The sequence below is a fragment of the Callorhinus ursinus genome, unplaced genomic scaffold, assembly GCF_003265705.2.
Source record: "Callorhinus ursinus isolate GAN/ISIS: 27379988/994484 unplaced genomic scaffold, GSC_fseal_2.0 scaffold45, whole genome shotgun sequence".
NCBI lineage: Eukaryota > Metazoa > Chordata > Mammalia > Carnivora > Otariidae > Callorhinus > Callorhinus ursinus.
In genome coordinates, this window is record NW_027397107.1 from 10,849,257 (window position 1) to 10,871,695 (window position 22,439).

At 47.5% G+C, this 22,439-nt stretch overlaps 1 protein-coding gene and 1 pseudogene across 3 annotated transcripts in view; both read left to right on the plus strand.

The window, feature by feature from the left end:
- The first annotated feature begins 982 nt into the window (after window positions 1-982).
- SLCO3A1 (solute carrier organic anion transporter family member 3A1) overlaps window positions 983-22,439 on the plus strand; it is a 319,640-nt gene continuing 298,183 nt past the window's right edge. For 2 of the 3 annotated variants that reach the window (XM_025893293.2, XM_025893295.2), the window contains exon 1: window positions 983-1,740. In XM_025893293.2, coding sequence (XP_025749078.1) covers window positions 1,561-1,740 — 180 coding nt within the window. In that variant the 5' untranslated portion in view covers window positions 983-1,560. The remainder of the gene's footprint in view (window positions 1,741-22,439) is intronic. The other variant, XM_025893294.2, reaches the window with a different exon arrangement.
- Window positions 16,908-18,203, plus strand: LOC112840079 (non-selective voltage-gated ion channel VDAC2 pseudogene; annotated as a pseudogene).

Consider the following 22,439-nt stretch of genomic DNA (forward strand, 5'->3'; position numbering starts at 1 on the left):
GGATGAAGCAGTTTATATTTAAATGGTATGGCAAGACAACACCCCCACATTACACCATCCATTCTCATTCAAGTTCTTTGGGAGGAAGTAAACATTATGGAAGTGTTAATTGCTATTCAGTTTCAAATTTAAGCCTGCATTTGTACAGGGGAGCCTAGGAGAATGGCACATTTTCTCCGACATTATTAAGTAAAAAGGCTTTATAAATAATTGGTTGAGCCCCCCAACGGCCCCGGCATAAGCTGCTGAGTGCTTCCTGGTACTGATCCAGTCCTTCCCAGTTTTTCTGAGCTTCCAATAGGTAGCAGATCCTACTGGTGGTGCCTTGTGGCGCAAACTCCCGGTGATGGTTATAACGAGCGGCTGCCACGGGGCGCGAGCTTTCAGGCCAAGGCCAGGGGAGCGGCCCGGGCCACAGAATGAGGGGAGGGCTGGGGACCGAGGCAGGCCTGTGGCTAATCGCTTCCCGCCGGCTTTAGCTTTGGCTGCATCATTCCTGAGGACAAGCTCCAGGCAGATGGAGGGCTGGACAAGGCCCTCTGCTGGGGTCGCTGAGACCGTGCAGCTACCTAGACCGTGTGGCTGGGGGGCGACCGATAGTCTGTGCGGTTCCCGACGGGATAATCGAACTTCCCCCTTGGGGTGTTCAGCTGCTTTCTTTCCTCGCGGTCGGGAGCCGTTTACGCACGCCCAGGGGCCCGGGGGAGCAGTAGCAGGGGCCGGCGGGCTCGGGAAGCCTCAAGCAGCTCTGACCTCTGGCACTTCCCCAAGCCCCGGGGCGCAACATCTGTCCCCAGAAATAGCCGGGCGGAGGAGACGAGAGCGCGCCCACCCCTTCCTGGATACTCGGTCTTCTCTCTCTTCCTAGAAACCGGCCCTCCCCTCCTCGCGTCTAGCGCCCGGAACCCGCAGCACTCGGTCCCCGCCCAGCGGGGGCGCCCCCGCACCCCACCTCCGCGCCCCCAGTTCCTCGCGCAGCACCGCCCAGCGCCGCCGGTGGCGGCGCCCCGCGCCCCGCAGCGCCATCCAGGGGCCGGGCACTGCCTTCCTTCCTCCGGGCGCCCCCCCCGCACCCCTCCGCGCGCGCCCCGAGCGGGTCCCTCTTGCGCCTCCCCGAGGGCGCACCGGCGGCGAGGGGCGGCCGGGCCTCGGAGCAGACGCAGGGGAGGCGAGCGCCGGCCCGGCCGGGCGAGGGGAAGCTGACGATGGCAGCGGCGGGCGTCCGCGGGCGGCGAGGCAGCGGCGGCGGCGGCGGGCGGCGCGAGGAGCCCCTGTGATTGGCACAGCCCGAGCCGGAGGAGGAGGCGCGGGGAGGGCGGAGGAGGAGGAGGAGGTGGAGGAAGGGGGCGAGCGCGCGCGGCGGCGGCGGCGGTGGCGGCGGCGGCGAGGAGCTGTGCCTTCCACCTCTCCAGCCCCGGCAGGACGGGGGCGGCCGCCGCGGGCCCGGGGCGGGGACAGCACGCAGCCTCGCAGCGCACACCCCCGCCCGGCAGCGGCCCCGACACCCGGGGCGAGCGGGAAAGCGGCGGCGGCGGCGGCGGCGGCGGCGGCGGGGGAAGGATGCAGGGGAAGAAGCCGGGCGGCTCGTCGGGCGGCGGCCGGAGCGGCGAGCTGCAGGGGGACGAGGCGCAGAGGAACAAGAAGAAGAAAAAGAAGGTGTCCTGCTTCTCTAACATCAAGATCTTCCTGGTGTCCGAGTGCGCCCTGATGCTGGCGCAGGGCACGGTGGGCGCCTACCTGGTGAGTCCCCGTGCCAACTCTGCCGCGGGAGCCCCCTCCTCAGCCCGGCGCTCCGGCGGCCGGCAGGCACGAGGAGGGGGCCGCCCGGGCCCGGGGGCAGGCGGGCATGACCTCGGCCGGGCGCGGAGGTTGGCGAGTGGTGCAGAGGCGGCCGCCGGGGGAGCTGCCGGCCCGGGCTGCCGACCGAGCGGGGAGCCGGCGGGACCGCGGATGCCGGCAGCAGCTCGCGCGGCCGGCGGGGGCCGGGGGTGCCCGGGAGGAGAGGCGGCGGGCAGGTGGGCGTGAAACCGTTCCCCTCTCCGCCGGGAAAGCGCAGCCAGAGGTGGACTTCAGGAGCTCCCTTGAAGAGGCAGGCAGCGCGGTTTTCAGGTGACCTGCACATGGGAAGAAAAGCCAGTTAGCATCCTGCGTCCTCTGCTCTCCATTCCAGCCGCCTGGAGAACAAATCCATTATGCATCATTTTCTCGGGCGCTTTCTCCATGCGCCAATTACGGGGGGATTTAACAGCTTAGAGTAAAATGCGCCCGAGTGTGGCCCTGATCCGAGCCACGGCTGCAGGGGGACTGTTCCCTCTCCCTATCCCAATAGCCATCTTTCGGTGTCTGGGATAAAGTTACTCAGTACCTGGAGAGCCGCCGCGAGTTTGTGTAGTTCTGCTACCCATGCTTAGACCTCGATTCCCCACCGTGGTCTCTCGCCCACAAGGGGGTTGCTGCATTTTGCACTATGTACATCTCTTTCATTTGCCTTCTGAAAGGGGATATTAGTGCTCAAACGGCCCAGGGGTGCATAACGTATCAGAGGAAACAGCTTGTAATGACTCAGCACTGTCAAATACCTACTTTGTCGCTTGGTCCTGCCCCGCGCAGGTGGTCCCAGCTCGAGTTAGAGAGAGTGCACTTCCAGACCCAAGTACAGCCCTGCCTACACAGGAGAAGATTTTTTTTTTCCCCCGAGTGTATAGTGTTAAATCATTACTTGGTGACTGACCTGCCACGGGAATCAAATGTCAAAGACTTTGAGTGTTAGTGAATAAGTTTGACAGAGATAGAATTGGACAAGATTTTGGCTGTTGGATAACTGTATCCACAGATAGAATCGTGCTCTTCCTGATGTACCAGTAATCCCTCCTTCCTGGCCTTGGGGTACAGTTAATGAGGGCCAGACTGCTGGGACAGGGCACCCTTCCTAAATGGGCTCCAAAGACTCGGGGGCTTGCTGTCAGAGGGAACTACGGGCAGGTTTGGTCTCTAGTGGGGGGTAAAGTCAATTTCAGGGTTATGACAGAGGGTTGTTCAAGCTCAGCTTTCTGTTCCTGGGGTGACAGACTTACCGGACTTCTGAAAATCGAATGCATTTCCTTTGCTCCTTGTGAGATGAAAGTGTTTTAAATCCCTGTCTCTGTATCCCTGACTTTTATGCTGCAGGTGAACCCTGTAGCCAAAAGCACATTTTCTTTTCTGTTTGGATTTCTGTTCTATAAAATGCACTTTTCTCTGTAGTTACAGTACAGACAGTACTTGTGGCCCGTGGAGTTTTGAGGTAGGGATCACTGTGTCTTGGTGGGGGAGGGGGGGCCCGTTTATCACACCTTTTATGGAGGGTATTTGACTGTTAAGATCTTAAAATAGGTACATGTATTACCAAGATGCAAATGTATATTAACAAAATATTTGTGGGTCTGTACTGGGAGCATATGCAAAGTATGTACTACCTAACCGGGTCTCTGTTTGAGGAGGTAGTTAGTATGTCAACAGCTACCTTCAGTTTAACAGTTTGTTAGCCTGAGACCAGTTTTGTTCGGTAGAGTGCATTAGTCACGTGCGGCGAACAGCAACAGAACTTTTCACACCATGAATTATAAAGGCACAGGCTTAGTTTTAGCTTGCAACAATCTAAGGCTCTTAGAAAGGAATGAGGCTGGGCTTCAGCCAGGTGAGTAGCCTAAGCTCCTTTAGAAAGTTAAGAAGCAGAGGCTGATGGCCCCGTGGATATAAAGAGGCAGGGCTGGCATCAGGAGATAGAACATTGACTTGAATCCCAGAATAGGCAAGTGGCAGGCAGAGAAGGAAGTCAGTCCACTTTGCGGAGGAGGGGCGGGGGGGCTGGCAATTTCAGCCTGGGCCGATAGAAAGGCTAATTCAGAGGGGTAGGGTAACAGGAGTCAACAGGTGACCAGCAGAAAGGAGAGGGAGGCCCAGGAGAGGACAGGCCTAGGAAATGGAATTCATTTTGATCACTAGGAGTAGAGGCACAAGGTTCTCAGGGCTCAGCCTTGCCCTGCCACTGTGGACTCCGTTGCCATCCGAACCTCATGAAAATAAATAGTTTGCTTGCCAGGCTTGACCGGATCCTCTTGCTATGGGTTTTGCTCTTCTGGGCCCCTGGGGAGTTTTCTGTTCCTCTGTTATTTTGGAGGTGGAATGAAAAGTTTGTTATTCCTTCAGCTGTGTGAGACTGCTTTATGGGTAACTTGGGAATGAAGCATTGTAGGATGTTTGCAGGAGAAGCAGATTTCTCCCTGCTAATTCATCGTGGCTTTCTTAAGGAACCCAAGAGCCTGCTTTTGTAGGTGATCACACACGCAGGGTCAGTGTGCAAGGTGTGTGTTATATATGATCTTTGCATTGGCAATCAGCCTGTCCCTCTGATGAAGCATTTTCAGATACCTGAGGAAGGGCACACCTTGGGACACTGCCAACAATGCTTTTGCTTTGATGGGGGCGGGGTGGTGATCGAAAGTTCTGTGCCAGTGACATTATTTCCTATTTGATCCCAATAGTCCACCTTCTTATTTTGTCTTCCCAGATGTCTTTTTTTTTTTTAAACATTTGGAGGCTTCATTTCATTTCTCCGTTTACTTTTTTTTTTTAAGATTTTTATTTATTTGAGAGAGAGAGAATGGGAGATAGAGAGCACGAGAGGGAAGAGGGTCAGAGGGAGAAGCAGACTCCCCGCTGAGCAGGGAGCCCGATGTGGGACTCGATCCTGGGACTCGAGGATCATGACCTGAGCCGAAGGCAGTCGCTTAACCGACTGAGCCACCCAGGCGCCCCTCCGTTTACTTTCTGAAAAGACAGATTGCCCCTTGTCTTCAGTGACACTGGTGTAGGCTTCCCAACTGCGGAACTGAAGGAGGAAGTTGCCTGTGATTTGAGAAGCAACTTTGAAAAGCAGGCAGCAGTGTGTGTGTGTGTGTGTGTGTGTGTGTGTGTGTGTGTGTGCGCGTGCGCGCGTGCCTTCCCTCAAGAACCTGCCTAGGGAGGAAACTCAAGGGAGACTTGTATATGAGACAAACACTAATTGTTAAGCTGGGCAGGGGACCAACAGCTTTTTGCCCGGGTGTGGGGGGTCTCCCAGGGGAATGCAGAAGGCTTTTGACCCCCGACACCCAGGCGCTGTGATCCTAGAGATAAGGTAATGTGCAACCCCAGGGCTGCTGTGGACTCTGAAATCTGTTACACTTGCAAGTGTTTGAACTGGAAATCATCCTCCAGATCAGCCAACAGTCATAGGAATGTTCTCTCCTAGTCACTGAAACGGCCTGACTGGCCACGGGATATTTTTTGGAGCAGAAGAAGAGAGACCCATCCAGTTGGGTCAAGAGTGCGATTTTCCTTGACTTGGGTCTTTGCTTCGGGTGGTTCCAGTCTGAACTGACCTACTTGCAAGGATGTGACATCTGCTAACGTCTCGGGCCCTTTGGAGAAGGCATAGGCATGTGGGAACTACTCGGAGAGAAAGTCAGTGCGTGTGCGCGTCCTGGTGATGCGTGGAGACCCACTCAGGTGTTTCCAGCCATTCGTGGAGGGTAGCCCTGCGTATAGAGGTTCGCATACATTCTCAAATTTCTGGGGACTGGAATAGATAAGGCTGCGTACAGGAAATGAAAGCCCCTGACACCCCTGGGCAGTTGTGATCGAGGCTCCCTTACAAAGGCATTTGAATTTCTTCAGGATGAAAATTTAAGGCGGTGGCTGGAGGAGTCTCCAGCCAGGGTGGGGTGCTCAGGCGGGGCCTCTGACCCAGGGGTGGGCATTTGCCTATTGAGAGTTTTGCACACACTGAGTCTGAGGTTGTGGTGACGAGATAATGAGCCGGATGAATGAGTGCATGTCACAAAGCTCCAGCTCGCTGATTGATAGTCCCTTTTTAAAAATTTTGGGCCCGAGAGCATTGCATGGCTTGAGTTACTGGTAAGGTGAAACTGCTGGATTTGTTGTTCTTTCTTCTTCTTCTTCTCCTTCTCCTCCCCCTCCCCCTCCTTCTTTTTTTTTTTTTTATCCCTAAAGAAGCTTCATTTTGAAGATGGGTATTTGCATCTCTTCCCCAGAAGCAGACAGCTGAGAGACATTTTTAAAGTCCTTGTCAAATTAGTATGATGACTAAGGCGACGTATTTTACTTAATCAAATTATTTTATACACTTATGGTTGCTCAAAGTGACAAATTCCCTGCCATTTGCATAATTACTGGATAGCCCCAGGTAGTAAGAAATAGAATTACCCTGATTTTTTTTTTCCTTGCTGTTTGGTTGCAAATGTTTAGCTAATAATTATTTAGGGGAAAAAATGATTTCTGGGAAAATTCCTTTCAACCAGCTTTGTGTACACGGCTTAGTTTCTGTAGGGGTTTTCTCTTGCGTGTTTAACAGTCCAAGAAAGTGAATCAGTTGGGAAGTGAGCGCGATCTTGATCTCTTCTCCCGAATTTTGTAACTCTCCCGCATTTCCATTTTAGATTCCTTACAAAGAGGATGACCCAGAGGCCTCTCCGCAGAGGCACTGCCTTGCTAATCAGATGTCCAGCATTTAAACTCATCTCCTTGCCTGCTGCTGGAATGGTATAGCTCTGTGTTAAACTGGATAAATTTCCACTGGTGCAAAGGCAGTTCGAGCAAGAAGGTCTCAGAATTTCTCTTGCTCATCCTAAAGCAAGCTTCGAAGTACTGCCTTGTTTCTGTGGGGGGGGGGGGCTCACTTAGCAGAGTAAGAATAAGTATAAGGTAGAGAAGGAACAATGAGGATACAGCCACGTTGGATGAAGATGAAGGCCTTGAATAAAGAAAAAAAATCTGTGAATGTTATTGGTTAATTGCCGACACGGGTGTTCCTTTCAAGGTCGGGGCCAGACCTCCTGCAGAGGCTGGAGAATAGCAAGGACTTCTGCTAAACTGACCCACCCACCGTGTTCCTTGGATTAAGGAGGGCTCCTTGAGGAGGCAGGCAAGGGGGGGTGGGGCCTGCCAGGTGACTGGGCAAGCAGGTGTGCAGAAGGTGCTCCCCCCTTGCTGGCGTGGAGAATAAAATTCTACCAGCAGTATTTCTACTTCCAACTTGGGGAATACATTTTAACTTGCACAGATTTAACTGCAACACATTATTTAATAAAAAACCACATTCCTCTGAAGTAGAGTCAAAGTACTTACCGCTTCTACTCACTCATATTTGGTACACGTACTCTATCACACTATGTATATTAATGTGTGCGTTATATGTTTTACATATATACGTGGTCTTGGACAGGGTTACATACAACAAATATCGTATGCTTTCCTTTTGGGAAGATGTTAAGGGACATTTCAGTGGCAATTCTGATTGTATGGCTTAAACATGGATTAAGAACGCCCCCGAAGACAAGTTACCTATGTTCTCTTCCCCCTCAGAAATGTTTTTGGCAATCCCTAGGCCAGAAAGATAGCATCCTTGTCATTGTAACTTAGTTTTACTTTCTGTTTCTATATGTGCATCTACAAAATAGGTAATAAACAGGAAAAAAAGAATGGAATCACTGACTTTGGTTCACAGGAGAAGTGAATTGGTATGGTTTGAGAAACTTGTATTCTACGTAACCTAAGTGTTCATGGGTTTGCGTAACAGGCAGTATTGCTGAATGGTTAAAACGCCAAATGAAATGGTGAAAACTCCCAGATGGAGACTGACAGCACCTGTGACAGTTGTGGCTCAATGGGGTGGGCTTTAGAAGACCTGGGATTCACTCCGGTGTTCTCCCCTTCTCAGCTCTGTGCTCTCAGGCTGATTACTCAACCTCTCTGTGCATTGGTTTTTCATTTTAAAACTGGGATCATAATAGTACTTAGCCTCATAATGATTCCATGAGAACTCACGGAGTTGGTACTTGTAAAGCACTTTGAACGCTAGCTGGCACATGGGACTCAACATATACAAGCTATTAATAATGACATGGTTATATATATTTACTGCAGACATTCAGTTTGTAGCCCCAACAAATGAGAAATAAAATTATTTCAACCAAGCGTTGATTTGGGTGTAGTGAATTGTATATCAAGTAGTTTCCTATTCTACATGAATGTTTTGTCTGGGAGGTAAAAGGTTCTTGGTAGTAAATACCAGTACCAGTTGCTAATTCTGTTTATTCCCTTATTATAAATATAGCAATCCGTTTTATCTTAAAGACACTATAAAAATTACCAGTCATGTGGGAGAGGAGCCCTCTAGTAATGGTTATGTTGAGCATTTATAGCCAGTGGGTGCTTTGAGGTGGGTGGAGCAGGGATGGTGCTCACACGGCTGGGAGGGACAGGTGCCTTCATGCCTTACTTTGGGAAGCCCTGTTATGTGTCGCTTTGGTCTGTGGCCACAGGATGGGGAACACTCGACAGTCTTCTACATTGTACGCAGCCGAGGAGCAGTGAAAAGAGTTTTGGATTTGGAGTCAGAAGACCTGCATTTGAACCTGGACCTTCTACTTCCCAGCTCCTGGTGACTTGACTTTACCTGAACCCCAGTATCCTCATCTGAAAAATGGGCCCTATCTTACCAGATGGTTGGCAGATTTAAATAAATGGACGCGTGATACAGTGTTTCTTATAGGGTACAGGATTCGATACTTGCTTTAACACTAATGACATAACCCTACTCGTTGACCTTGGCACAACAGGAGTCCTTCCCAGGGGCCTGAGGATTTGCTTCCTAAATTGGAGATCTGGGCCCTTGTAGCTTTCTCTGCGACTCTGGGTGAAGGGTGGCCACTTCAAGGCAGCCTGGGGTGTCAGGAGGGGGGGGATCAAGGGACATCTGTTATGGACATACGCTGCCCTCTGGGCAGCCTTGTTTAAGGTGAGCAACCTTGGGGCTCAGTCCTGGTTGCCTGGGGGCGCTCAGGGCTCCTGCCACACCCACCTCCTCTTAATCCTCCTGCGGTGTGAAGCAGGGCTCAGCAGGCACAATTGTGGGCATTTTCCTCCTCTTGATCCTTTTTGGTTTTTCAGAAGCCGAGTGAATGAGCTCTTGATAGAGTGTCGTTTCTCATCCCCTGGATTCATTCCCCTTAGCTCATGATGATCGTTTAGGGGGTACACCTTTGCACAGTGCCGCTCACCTTTCCTCCCCAGGTGTGGTCACCTCTGTCCTTGGGAAGGATAAGGAATGAACCAGGCTCTTCTCAGTGAATCAAGTTGGCAGTGGCTATTTTAGGTGAGTTCATAGACTCACGTTCAAGTGCCACAGGCTTCACAAGAGAGCATACACTCTCTTGAGGACCACTGCATCCCCAAACCCCTGGTGGCTCGGTGTTGACTTCACCGAGGAAGAAGCCCTCTCTGCTTCCTAAGGCCCTGGACCTTCTGCAGCCATGGCTGGGGAGTGAGCAAGCTTGGGGGGACCTTCATTGTGGGCAATACAGGGACCGTATACAGAGCGGAAACCTTCCACGGGGTGCAGGCAGAATCTCTGCAGTTGGCTACTTCTAGCTTCTTTATTTCTGTTCTGTGTGGCTTTGAGTTGAGGCTTTCTGAAAAGGGAAGCCCTTCCTGATGGAGGGTTTAGTAGCTCAGTTTTTTAATGGGAATGATGGTCACCAAGCTGGCTCTTTCCTGAAATAACTAGACATTCCCCTTCAAATAGGAAGTGGTTACTTCACTAAGACATAATAGTTGATCCTTAAAGTTTGGGGGGAGGACTTAGTACAAAAGTCCCATTTATGACTTCTGCTTAACACTTACTGAAAATATTTAAAAGCCAAAGGCAACATAGGTTGCTACAAGCTATAGTTTTTGAATGGGGCTGGTGGGGGTGGGACAGATAGTGTGGAGCCCACTATCTTCATAAATAACCTGCCAGTACCTCTCCAATGCTCTCTTCTCCTGGGGTGTCATATGCCCAATGGCATTTCAAGATACCTGGTAACAGAATGGAAGACTATTGAGTGTAACAGGGATGTCTTCTTTCCTTAGTGCTGGGTTTTGTTGAAATCCTTGCCATGGGCACACTGTGAATCCTGGAAACAAGCAGGTGTCCCCAGGATGTGGCAGCAGGTGTGAGGTGCTGTGCAGGAGAATGAGTCCATTCTTTGTGCATCTATCTGCCCATCCGTCCACACTCCCTACATGAGTTCTGTACGACATGCTGCAGATTCTAATTTGTCTGGCAGGTTGCCCTTTGGGATGGGTCTCCGGATAATGAACCTGGCTGTCCAGGTGACCCCGGACACTTTTTGTTGGTAGGTCTAAAGCCCTTTGTGGCTCTCAGTTCATAGCTACCTGAGCTCCTGATTGTGCAGAGTTAGCAGAAATAGGAAGGAGCTGAGAGCAGGCTTTCAACAAATAGTCCTGGGGAATATAATAGACTATTAGGCAAACTCCTCCCTCAATCCCTGCCCACACAACTACAGGAACTAAACAAGAGAGAAATGATTATTTTTACCTCCATTTCTGCAGTGGCAAGGTTGATGTAGGGAGAACAGTGTCACAATGGTGCTTTTCAATTAAAGACTATTGTACAGTGTTCTTGGGAATGGCTACTGTCTTTCCCTCCCCCCCCCCCTTTGGAAAAGGCTTATGTAAAACAGGCACGCTCCTTCTCTAATTGTTGGATTTGCTCCCCCATCCTGACACTGCCGCTTTCCCATCTTGGGCTGATTAGAATGAGAAATTACCACCTTGAATATAAGCAAGTTGAAATTGGAAAGCTGCCCCCTGACTGATTACATAAGCTTTCAACTACTGTACCTGAAATCTCATGTTTACCTTGCTGAGAATTCTCTTAATGAAGATACACATTTCTAAGCGGCACGGACCCATATGTTTTTATTATGTAAGCTTCAATTATTGTGATGCAACCTGTAAAAAAAAGAATGCCATTGATTAGCTCAACTCTCCGTTGGCTTTTTGGGTCAGAGAATGATTGGAAGTAGACCCAGAGAGCCCCCTAGAGATCCCCCCCGTGGAACTTGACCACCTGATGCTTCAGCACCAGCACTTTCTCCCCGGGGGTGCGCAGGTACACCCTGGGTCTGTGGTCACCACCACTCTCAAGGTCACAAAGGGCAAGTGTCCGTGAAGGCTTGAGAGAGTGCTTATGCGATTCAGCGGCATGTCCATGGAATTACAGCCACAGTCAGTCACGATGGGCTTCGCGATTTGGCCATTTTGTTTCCGAAAGTGCTGCTGGGATGGTCTTTGGAATGGACTTTGTCTTGTTTTGTGTAATGTGTTGGTGTCTCCCCGTGGCTCATCGCATTATCTTCTTCTCGATGCCATACTTCCGTGAGGTGCACAGCGCGGCACACTACGTGGTCCATTCCAGATTTGCAGCCTCCTGAACTGTAGACAGCAGCTTATTTTGTGGCTGGGGTGGGCCGCTGGAAGAAAAGACTGAAAGTAAACTAGACCAGTTGAAACAGATCTAGGAGAGCGGCAGATAGGCCTCCACTGTCATTATGCAAAACATTGAGGGCCAGACGCACAATTTATTGTGTGATTTATTGCCGGGCACGTGGCGCTCCCTCCTCCCCATTGTGGTAAATACTGTGTCGGCTGGGAGGCTTAACATGCCAACAGCAGTTTTTCTGCCAGCCGAAGGGAGGATATCTTTTGGAGACAAAAACCATAAATTAGCACCTTTGCTTTACCTTGGCCAATCCGTGGAGATACATATAAATCAAAAAGTCTGCAAGCAGTTTTGCAGCTTTGCCGTTGGCGGTGAATGGGAGTGGGTGGGGAGGTCCTCCTTGCTGCACACAGCGCAGAGTAGGGTGGGGATCCAGCAGCTCCGTGAACCTTCTGAGATGCATAGGTGGAACGGATTGTCCAATTGGCATATCGTCCCTGTGTCCCAACATTGGCCGTGGCTTGTGTTCTTAGGTGTCTTTAAAAATAACATTGCCCAAACTCTGCCCCTGTTGCTTTCATCTTAGGCAAAATCAGGGCACAAGAGTAAGTAATTTCCCCCAATGTGCAGTCCCACTCTCCAGAGTTAGCCCACAGTAGCCAGCAGGGGTGAACAGGTGAGCAGTCCAGAAGAGTTTTATTTTTGGAGATAATGATTATAAACACATAAAAATAATGTTTTGGTGAATGCAGGGAAAAAATCATTTATTTCTGTCTTTTAAAATATTCCTCCTTTTTTTTTTTTTTAAACAGACTCTGTTTCCCAAAAGGCATCGTACCTATTCTTAATCGGGTGAACAGATAAAAATACATACATGTCTACAGAAATACATGTATTTCTTTGTCTTCTGATACTTCCGATTTCACTGGGAAACGCTTTTGTCACTTAAGTACTAAAGCAGCAATTAAAAACATGGCGAGGGTTCCTGGCACCCAAGGCTGTCAGGGAGACCATTCAGTGTGACAAGGGACACATTTTAGATCCTCCAAAAGGAAGCCGAGTGTTCTTGTGTTCAGGTCTGTCGCCTCTGTGGCTTTTCTCTTTGTGCTGACGGAGCTGAGCTCTCTCGTGGTCACGGTGGTTAGCTCAGCTCTGTCGCCTCCTGGTTGGTCATTAATTTTCTTCTTGCCTCCCTCGGCTGGCCCCTGACTCCACTGGGATCATGCTTCACCGACCCTGGCAGGGTGTCACGGTCAGATCTGCGAGACCTCTGTGAGGGTGTGCCCCGCGAAGTCAAAACCCTGGTCACTCCCAAGTAGGACTCTTGTGCCGAGCTTCTGCGATGGACACTGTCTATACCCTTCTATGAGCTCCTTCCTTTGTTGGCTTCCCTCCATCCTCATTCAGGGGGTGATAACAGCGGAGCTCTCCTCCCCATACAGGCCAGAGAGATCCAGTCCCACCTGTGACCATGGGCTGTATATTAATTCCTGCCCTCCTAGACCCTGTTGTATTTTATTTGGGAGTGGGGTCTTCACATCCTATTTAAACATTTTCCTTCTTTGGAATTCAGAGGGCCGCAGGGGCATTGTCAAACATTTTCTCTATCTCAGATGTTAGACCAAAATTGGGTTATATTTTCTCCCTTAGATATAGAAAGGTGTGACGTGAGGTTCAGAGACAGTGACTTTGACTGTTTATCCTTTGGTTGGAGGTGGACTTGGACCCACGGATGGGAAGGTGGATGATAGGAATGTGTTTCCAAAGGAAGAAATGGGATGTGTTGGTTCCCTGGGGCTCTGATATCAGACATGGATGACCACAAACTGGGTGGCTTAGAACAACAGATTTATCTTCTGGCAGTCCTGCAGGCCAGGAGTCTGAAATCAGGCTGTCGACAGAGCTATGCTTCTTCTGAGACTCTGGGTAGAATCCTTTCTTGCTTTTTTGTAGCTTCTGATGGTGGCCCTTGATCGTTGATGTTCTTAGGTAGACTTTGCACCGCTCCCATAGGTGACTCTGAGATCACAGGGCATTTTCCTTCTGTGTCTCTCTCCTCCTCTTAGAAGGACATCATTCATACTGGGTCAGGGCCTACCCTAAGGATCTCATCTTGCCTTAACTTTATCTGCTAAGACCTTGTTGCAAACAGGGTCACGTTCACAGATACCAGGAATTAGGACTTCAACAACATCCTTTTGGGGGGACACAATTCAACCCATAATACCAGGGGAGAAAAAGAGCAAAGGCCCCTAAAATGGTCTGATGGTACAAAGAGGAAAAGAAAAAAAGGAAAAGACAGATTCTTTGCCCTCTTTACGGTTTGGGGTTGGGTGGGAAGATTATGGATGTTGTTGGTCGGCTTGTCATTCTTTGCAGAAATGCTGCCCTGTGACAATCCTTGCTTCCTTTCTCAGCAAGTAAGGGGATAACTATGTTTCCATCAGGGACGTGGTGGTTAGGCTGTGGCAGTGAGCCTGATTGCATTAATGAATAGCTTTGAACAAACCCTTTCCCAATTCTGGGCATAGCTGAGTGCAGGGATTGGCCTGGATGAGTACGGCATCTGATTAAGGGAAATGCATGTAAAAAAAGCAAAAACAAAAACAAAAACCCTAGAAATACACGTGGGTGAGCATTATGTGTGTATATATTTAGAGTGTGTGTAGTATCTCTCTCCCACTCCTTCCACCCAGGACTCCTTAATAGGAACCAGGCCCAGTAAAATGTCCAGCTGGCCCTGTCCCCTCCCTGAAGTCCTGTCCGATTGGGTGAGACTGGAAGAGAATGGAGAATGTTATCACTGTGCCAGCCAGCCCCAGATTTGGCCAGGTACATGTTACTTTAGGACCAGACACCTGCATTCTAATCTGATTCATCTCCATGTTTTTTTTGATGGGGGTGGGAGCTGTCTGATTCTCGGAGTTGCTCAGCATTGGCTCCTTTTAAAAGACTTCAACTTGGCCTCTGCCAAACTAATTAACTTGGACAACTTCTTTAAGTGCCGTGAGCAACATCGACTTCAGTAAGGCGTGTTCTTGGCCCTCACGGAGTTTATATATCCTAGCGGGAGGGATGGCATGTTTATATTTTTTTCACTAATGACTCATTCATTAGACTGTCTCAGGTGCTGGGCCAGGCAGCAGCTCTGTCCTCGGGGAGTCCTGCAGCTGGTCCAGCCGTATCCACTGTCCACGGGACCATGAGGTCTCCGCCACAGAAGCCAAGTGTTGGGTCAAGGTGGGAGGCGATGTTGGAGATGGGCCTCTGTAGAAGAGGAGAATGTTTAGGGTTGCAGATGTAAAATAATTTTCTCAACCTTGGACAGAGTAGATCCAAGGGGAATGAGATGTCAGGCTAATGTGGCAAGTGTGTGGCTGGGAGAGCCTTCGTAGGTGGGATGGGAAGGGGAAGCCTATGACGGAGATGGGGCACAGCCACATACAGGGGCATGTCAGGGCCAGCACCCGAAGGTGCGCTCTAGCCAGCAGTGCGGGGGCTGACGGCACCTCTCATGGCAAGGCTTACATCCCTCCCCCACAGCTTTGAAGCGGTGCCCTAAAATCCTGCTAGAGACCACTCTGCCAGCATATGGAAGGAAGCAGCATTAGGGCATCCTCAGACTTAGCTAGAAGCGAGCATGGCTGCATTGCATGACATAGGCAAGGGGCTGAAGGGTGCTGGTTGTCCCAGAACGCTGTGCTCACTGGGATGCAGGCAGTGGGGGCAGAGGGGGGCTGTAGCATCCATACACAATGGCACCTCTGTTTTCAACCTCCCTTTTGAGTTCTCTTCAAATGAGATTTCTGCAAGATGAGCTAAAATTAGGAAAGGTCCTATCGTGTTTGACTTTTTTTTTTTTTTAAACCCTTTAGCTTGGCCTCAGATGTATCAGTTCTGGATAACTTTAAAGCTGGTAACAGGACAAACTGTGTTCACACACAGGAAATGTCTCCAAACAGAAAGTGGGCGTGCAGTTTACAGTTTGAAAATTGGATGGAGGCCATTCAAAATTCCCCTCCTGTTCTCCTTGAGAAGGACTTGGCAAAATGCTGAGAGGGGGCATTCCTCCTTGGAATAATCATGAGGGTCCAGAGGGAAACCATCTTCTGAGCAGAGCTAACCAGCTTCTGGGATGCGGGGGCCGGGAGGCTGGTGGGGCATTTACTGAGCTGCGTGCCCTCTGACTTCACATCTTGTATAGAGGGCATGTGGAGCCTGGCCAGAACGTCTCTGGCCCGTTGGTCCACACCTGTTGCCCACAGATGGCCGATCCAAACATGGGCTGAGACAGCTCAGGAACCCTGTGTGGCCTCAGCACTTGGCTCTACTGTTAACTTGAACTTAAAATTCATGCTTGTGGCTTTTGTCTTAATATAGAGGCCTTACTGTTTTACTTATTACACAAGGACTACATGTGTTGAAAATTTGGAAAATTATAAACACAGATACAATTTTAAAAAAAGAAGCATCATCATGTATAATGCCAGGACTTGGAGATATACTCTCAACATTTTGGAGCCCATGCTTTCAATCTCTCTGGGTCAGCCCATGCTTCTTTGTGACTTTGAGGACAGAGTACTGGTGACCCTTAAACAACGTGCAGTTTAAGGGGCATCAACACACACCTACCTCCCCCACTATCAAAAACCTGTGTATAACTTTTGACTCCCTCAGAACTTAACTACGCATAGCCTGTTGTTGACCAGAAGGAAGCCTTACTGATAACATAGACAGTTGGTTAGCATATATTTTTTCTCTTGTATGTATGTATGTATATACTGTATTCTTACAAGCAGGTAAGCTGGAGGAAAGAAAAGGTTATTAAAAACATAAGGAAGAGAAAATACATTTACGGTACTGCACTTTCTTTATGGGAAAAAAATCTGCATATAAGGGGCCCTGTGCAGTTCATGTCCATGTTGTTCAAGGGACTACTATTAGAGGATATCGGCTCTGTGAAGTCCATGTCTGCTGTGCGTTAATCTTGTGTGGCTTTGGGCCAATGACTTTACCTCTCCATTGTATCCCTAAGATTGGCATGGTGTTTATACCTACTTCATACTAAATGGGATAATCCCTTCAGAATGCTTAGGCTGTGCCTCTGCAGTATGTTACTCTTGTTACATATTATTATTATTCTATAATAAAATCAGATCACACCATACCTTCTATTTAGGAACTTACTCTTTCCTCTAAACCACTGTGACTACTCTTCTGTAACATCAGATGTTCTTCTTTGGTGTCATGGTTATAAAGAAAAAGGACCCTACTGTTTCTATAAAAACAATACATATTCATTATGAAGAATTTTATTTATTTATTACTTTATTTTTAAAGATTTTATTTATTTATTTATTGAGCACATGAGTGGGGGAGGGGGCAGAGGGGGAGAATCTGAAGCTGACTCCACGCTGAGTGCAGAGCCTGATGCAGGGCTCAATCCCAGGACCCTGAGATCATGACCTGAGCTGAAATCAAGAGTCAGATGCTTAACTAACTAAGCCACCCAGGCACCCCCATTATGAAGAATTTTAAAATGAAGAAAAGTTCAGATAAAAATATTTTAAGAACTTCGCCCTCCAGCCGGGGTAGCTGCAGCCCGACCCTGAGCGAGCCCAGTGGCCTCAGCTGCGAGCAGAGTGGCGGTAGCAGCCCCTCTCAGGAGACCACCAGGTCACCTCTTTCTGTGGCCTCGCCATGGCAACCTACGGACAGAGCTGCACGCGGCTGATGTGTATTCCTCCATCATATGCTGACCTTGGCAAAGCTGCCAGAGATATTTTCACAAAGGATTTGGTTTTGGGTTGGTGAAACTGGATGTGAAAACAAAGTCATGCAGTGGTATGGAATTCTCAACGTCTGGTTCATCTAATACAGACACTGGTAAAGTTACTGGAACCTTGGAGACCAAATATAAATGGTGTGAGTATGGTCTGACTTTCACAGAAAAATGGAACACCGATAACACTCTGGGAACAGAAATCGTAATTGAAGACCAAATTTGTCAAGGTTTGAAACTGACATTTGATACCACCTTTTCACCAAACATGGGAAAGAAAAGTGGTAAAATCAAGTCTTCTTACGGGAGAGTGTATAAACCTTGGTTGTGATGTTGACTTTGATTTTGCTGGACCTGCAATCCATGGTTCAGCTGTCTTTGGTTACGAGGGCTGGCTTGCTGGGTACCAGATGACTTTTGACAGTGTCAAATCAAAACTGACAAGAAATAACTTTGTGAGCTACAGGACTGGGGACTTCCAACTACACACTAATGTCAATGATGGGACAGAATTTGGAGGATCAATTTATCAAAAAGTATGTGAAGATCTTGACACTTCAGTAAATCTTGCTTGGACATCAGGTACCAACAGCACTTGCTTTGGCATTGCAGCCAGATATCAGTTGGATCCCACTGCTTCCATTTCTGCAAAAGTCAACAACTCTCGTTTAATTGGAGTGGGCTACACTCAGACTCTGAGGCCTGGTGTCAAGCTTACACTGTCCGCTCTGGTAGACGGGAAGAGCATCAATGCCGGAGGCCACAAACTTGGGCTTGTCCTTGAGTTGGAGGCTTAATCCAGCTGAAAGAAACCTCTGGGAATGGATATCAGAAGATTTGGCCTTAATATATTTCCAGTGTGACCAGCAGCCCCCTGCCGCCAAGAAGGTGATCAAATCAAAGGATGATCTAAACAAGAGCTGTATTTTAAATATTTAGACAGTTACTTGTTAGCTGGTTTCTAGTTGAATTGGTTATCTATCTAGTTATCAATGCTGCAGTCGTGCAGTCACCTATACATTATTTAAATGTATTTAACTGTTAAATGCGCTACTCACCAATAATGAAATAGACCTTTATGAAAACTGTAAATATATATATATATATATGTATATATATATATATATATATATATATTTTAAGACATTCCAAACTTAGCCATTCAGATATCACTGACTTTGGTGTTTGAGGGGTGATAATTAATTGCCTTCCTCTCTGTTTTTCCCCTCCCACCAATTAATAATTAGTGGTATAGTAGACATGTTAACCAGCTACAGGGGTATAAAAATATCAACTTGGAGTTTGTATGGAGAAATTTGGAGTTTGAGTGACAAAACTCAGTTTGTGGCCAGATTCAGACTCCTCACTACTTTGCTGCTGGTCAGAATGATAGGCTGGTTGTCTCAGCAAGGGTGCACCGTGCACCTGCTTAGGTAAGCTTACCTCCTGGAGGGGCAAAGAATGCGTGCATCCTGAGGACTGCTCACAGTAGAGGACGAAGAGGAAGAGGTTGGGGCAATCTTCTAGGCTTCCTTTTACAACTTTACAGATCAGGTAAGTCTCGCTAGCCCCCTTTGGGGAGGACTGAGTGAGGAAGTCAGAAGAGCAGAAGCTTTATCTTTGTTTCTTCCAGAAAGTAGAGGTTCCTTCTCTAGTATGGATCAAGATGTGGGTTCTGAGAAGAGTAGGAGGGTCCAGTTCTGAAAAGAGTAACTCCCCCTTAGAATTGTCTTTAACAGTATATCATTTCAGAGTTCTTTCTGTTCCTCCATGGAAAATTGGCTGGCTGGCTGGATATACTTTGTAAAATCTCTGTTCTTGAAATACCAAGTAGAAAATTTAACTTTGCTCAAATTTAACAGAAGACTTAATGAAAACTCAGAAAAAGTCACTGCCTTCGACCCTTGAATGTTGATGTGGAAGGCTGTGCCCAGCCTGCTTTGTCCTCTTGTATAGGTTATGTGCTCATAGGTGGGATGTGCGTTCTCTGCTATAAGGACGCCAGTTATCCATATGTTGGATTGTCTTTGAACTCCATACTTGTTTTTCTTTGATTACTTGGATCCCTTGTTTTTATCTGTATTCACTGTTTTTATTTTAGCTTTCCTGTAGTCAGTAAATTGATGTGAAGCCATCTTTCTTCAGTTTGCTGTAAATTTTACTTTATATATTACTTTTCTAATGTTTATTTGGCCCCCAATTAATTTCTTTAGGTCTACAATCTCATTTTTTGTTGTTGTTAATGTTGCCTTTGTGTTCTTATTCTATTGCACTCATATTCATATTAAGTTCTATGGCTCAAAGATCTTTTGAGGGGAATTCTCTTATTGGGTTCTGTTTTCCTTTAGGGCGAATTCTTTGTCTTTGATACAGTGTTTCATTTGTCCTTTCCTCCAGGATTCTGTGTTTGTAGAGACCAGGCCTTTTTGTTTGCTTTTTTCCACTCTGTTCTTGCCTGAGTGTGTCTATGCAGATCTTTCTTGTTCTGGGTGTGGGTGATTTCTTGATCTGAAGCCTTTCTTTTTTTCCCCCCTTACTACGTGAGTTGAAGTTTGATGGCTGGCTTTTTGTTTGTTTGATGGCCATGCTTTCTGCACCCTGAGGGCCCACAGAGCATCCGGGACTGGCTAAGCCATAGCAGGTGGTGTGTAGGGTGCTGACTAGTTGCAGCTAAAAAATGTTGGCTTGAGGCACCTCGGTGGCTCAGTTGTTAGGCGTCTGCCTTCGGCTCAGGTCATGATCCCAGGGTCCTGGGATTGAGTCCTGCATCAGGCTCCCTGCTCAGCAGGAAGCCTGCTTCTCCCTCTCCCACTCCCCCTGCTTGTACTCCCTCTCTCGCTCTCTCTCTCTCTGTCAAAAAAATAAATAAGATCTTAAAAAAAATGAATAATAAAAAAAGAAAAGAAAATGTTGGCTTGGTGGCTTTTACTTCTGGGATGTTTTAAAGGTTATTTTAGGAGGGTCCAGTCTTCCTATGTGGGAGTACGTACTGCCTGCTCTTGGGTAGTATTCTCTGGCCTCAGATCAGCCCTGGATCTCATTGTGTACTCCTGGAGCCTTCACTGCCTCCCAGCAGAAGTAATCAGCACCGTGGTTCAGGGCCTTTTCATCCTTCTCTCCCTAGTAAATATTTTCACTATTCCCCAGTCAGGAAAGAGGACTGTATTGATACCTACTCATGCTTTTCTCCAGATTCAATGATATTAATAAAAACTCTCCAGATTTTTATTTAGTCCCTGGTTCATCATTCTGAGGGTGGTGGATGCAGGGTTATGAGCCTTGCTATGCCATAGCATTCTGTTCTAGAATCTTCCTTTACTTTCCCTGGCAGGCAGTATTTGAATTTTAGGACATTGGATGTGCTTTTTTTTTTTTTTTTTTTTTTTTGGACTGGTGATTTTTAAACATTTCTGCTCTAAAAATTTTTTTGGTTAAGTTTTGAAAGAGTGAGATTTTGTGCAGAAGTTCGTACCATTTTAATTGAGAAGTACCTCCTATCACTTTATTTTTTTTATTTTTTAGATTTTATTTATTTATATGACAGAGAGAGAGACAGCAAGAGAGGGAACACAAGCAGGGGGAGTGGGAGCGGGAGAAGCAGGCTTCCCGCTGAGCAGGGAGCCCGATGCGGGGCTCGATCCCAGGACCCCGGGATCCCGACCTGAGCCGAAGGCAGATGGCTTACCGACTGAAGCACTCAGGTGCCCCCCTCCTATCAAATTAAGTGTTTGCATAACATTCTATTGTATTTCATTCCCGTATATCTGTGAATAGGTTGTTTACTGCTTTGTTTTGCCAGTATAAATCCAGATTTCCTCATTACTTTTCTGTTTTGCTTTTTAGAATTGTAGTATAGGTTGATGAGATTAAGGGGATGGTCACAACCGTGGAGAGGGGACTGTCATTTTCTGGGGGTCTTATGTGTGTCAGGGAGCCCGTAAATAGTCTGATTCCGTTCTCATAACAGCCCTGTAAGGTAAACACCATTATTTCTGTTTTCCAGATAAGGAGATGAGGGCTCAGGGAAGTCGAATACCTTGCCCAGAGTGACAGCAGTAGTGTTTGATCCTGGGTCTCTCAGCTTTGCCTTGCTCCGAAATCCCTTTCCTTTCTTCAGACCACAGCCCCGTAAGAAATCACAGCCCAGTGGAATGCTTAAGCATGATGGGTGTTTTCATATCATTTTAACATGTTACTACTTGTAAGAGAACACTGTTCTTTTTTTATTTTTCTTCCTTTCTTTCTTTCTTTTTTTTTTTTTTTTTAAACTGATAGTGAATGTTGAACAGGACTTCACTGGGGCAGAGAACTGTGTTATCTGTCTCTCCTTTCTCCGTGAGTACAAAATGGCATTTGCAGGAGCTGTGAGCTCTGAAAATGAGGCTTTGTACATTACATGCCCTGTCACAGGGCCCCTGCTCTGGGCATGTTGTTACCTGTGTGCTCAGCCCTCGACTGTGTTTCTTGCTCTGAACAGCCAAACACTCAAAAACAAGGGCCATTATGTAATCCGGCCCTAACAGCCCCCACAAAATTACAGACTGCTCCATGCCAGTGTGAACAGACACTCTAATTAATGTTTACTTCTTCACCAGTCATTTTTCAAGACCTTTGTACAAAAGCACATGTCCCCTCTTCAAAAAGTATTCTGAGGGATTTACCAAGAGTAACATTTTGATATTTACTGAAAGACTGCTGATTGGGATATCATTTATTTACTCTGGGTCTCTGTTTTATTGTCAAAAGGGAAAATAACAATGCCTCTCTTTCGTGTGTGGAATGTTTAATGAGTTTCAAAGTGTTGTCGTGGGTTATGTCATTTCAGCCATATGGCAACCCAGGGAGATCGGTGGGGTATTTTTGACCCACTTTTATGTTTAACTCTTTATTATAAGTTCTCAAACAAGGCAGAAAAAAAGACATTATAATGCAGTGAATAGCCATGTACTTACCAGTTAGGATTGAACAGTCAAACGATTTGTTGAACAATACATACACACACACAAATATATCCATATACTTTTTTTTTTACCACCTTAAAGGAAACTGTAGAAAGGAGGACATTTCACACCTAAATACTTCATTATGCCTCTGCATAAAATACGATCATATCCTTATAAAACCATGACCCTGTTACCACTCCTAACAAGGCAACTATTCCCTCATTTGAACTAATACCTGCTACATATTCAACTCTCTCCAGGTGTTCCCAAAATATCTCCATTGGTGTTGCTATTGACATCCATAACTCTGTCCCTAGCTCAATCTCCAGAACAGTCTACCTATTTTTTTAGGCAGCCAAAAAGCAGTGAAAGATCCTACATTTCA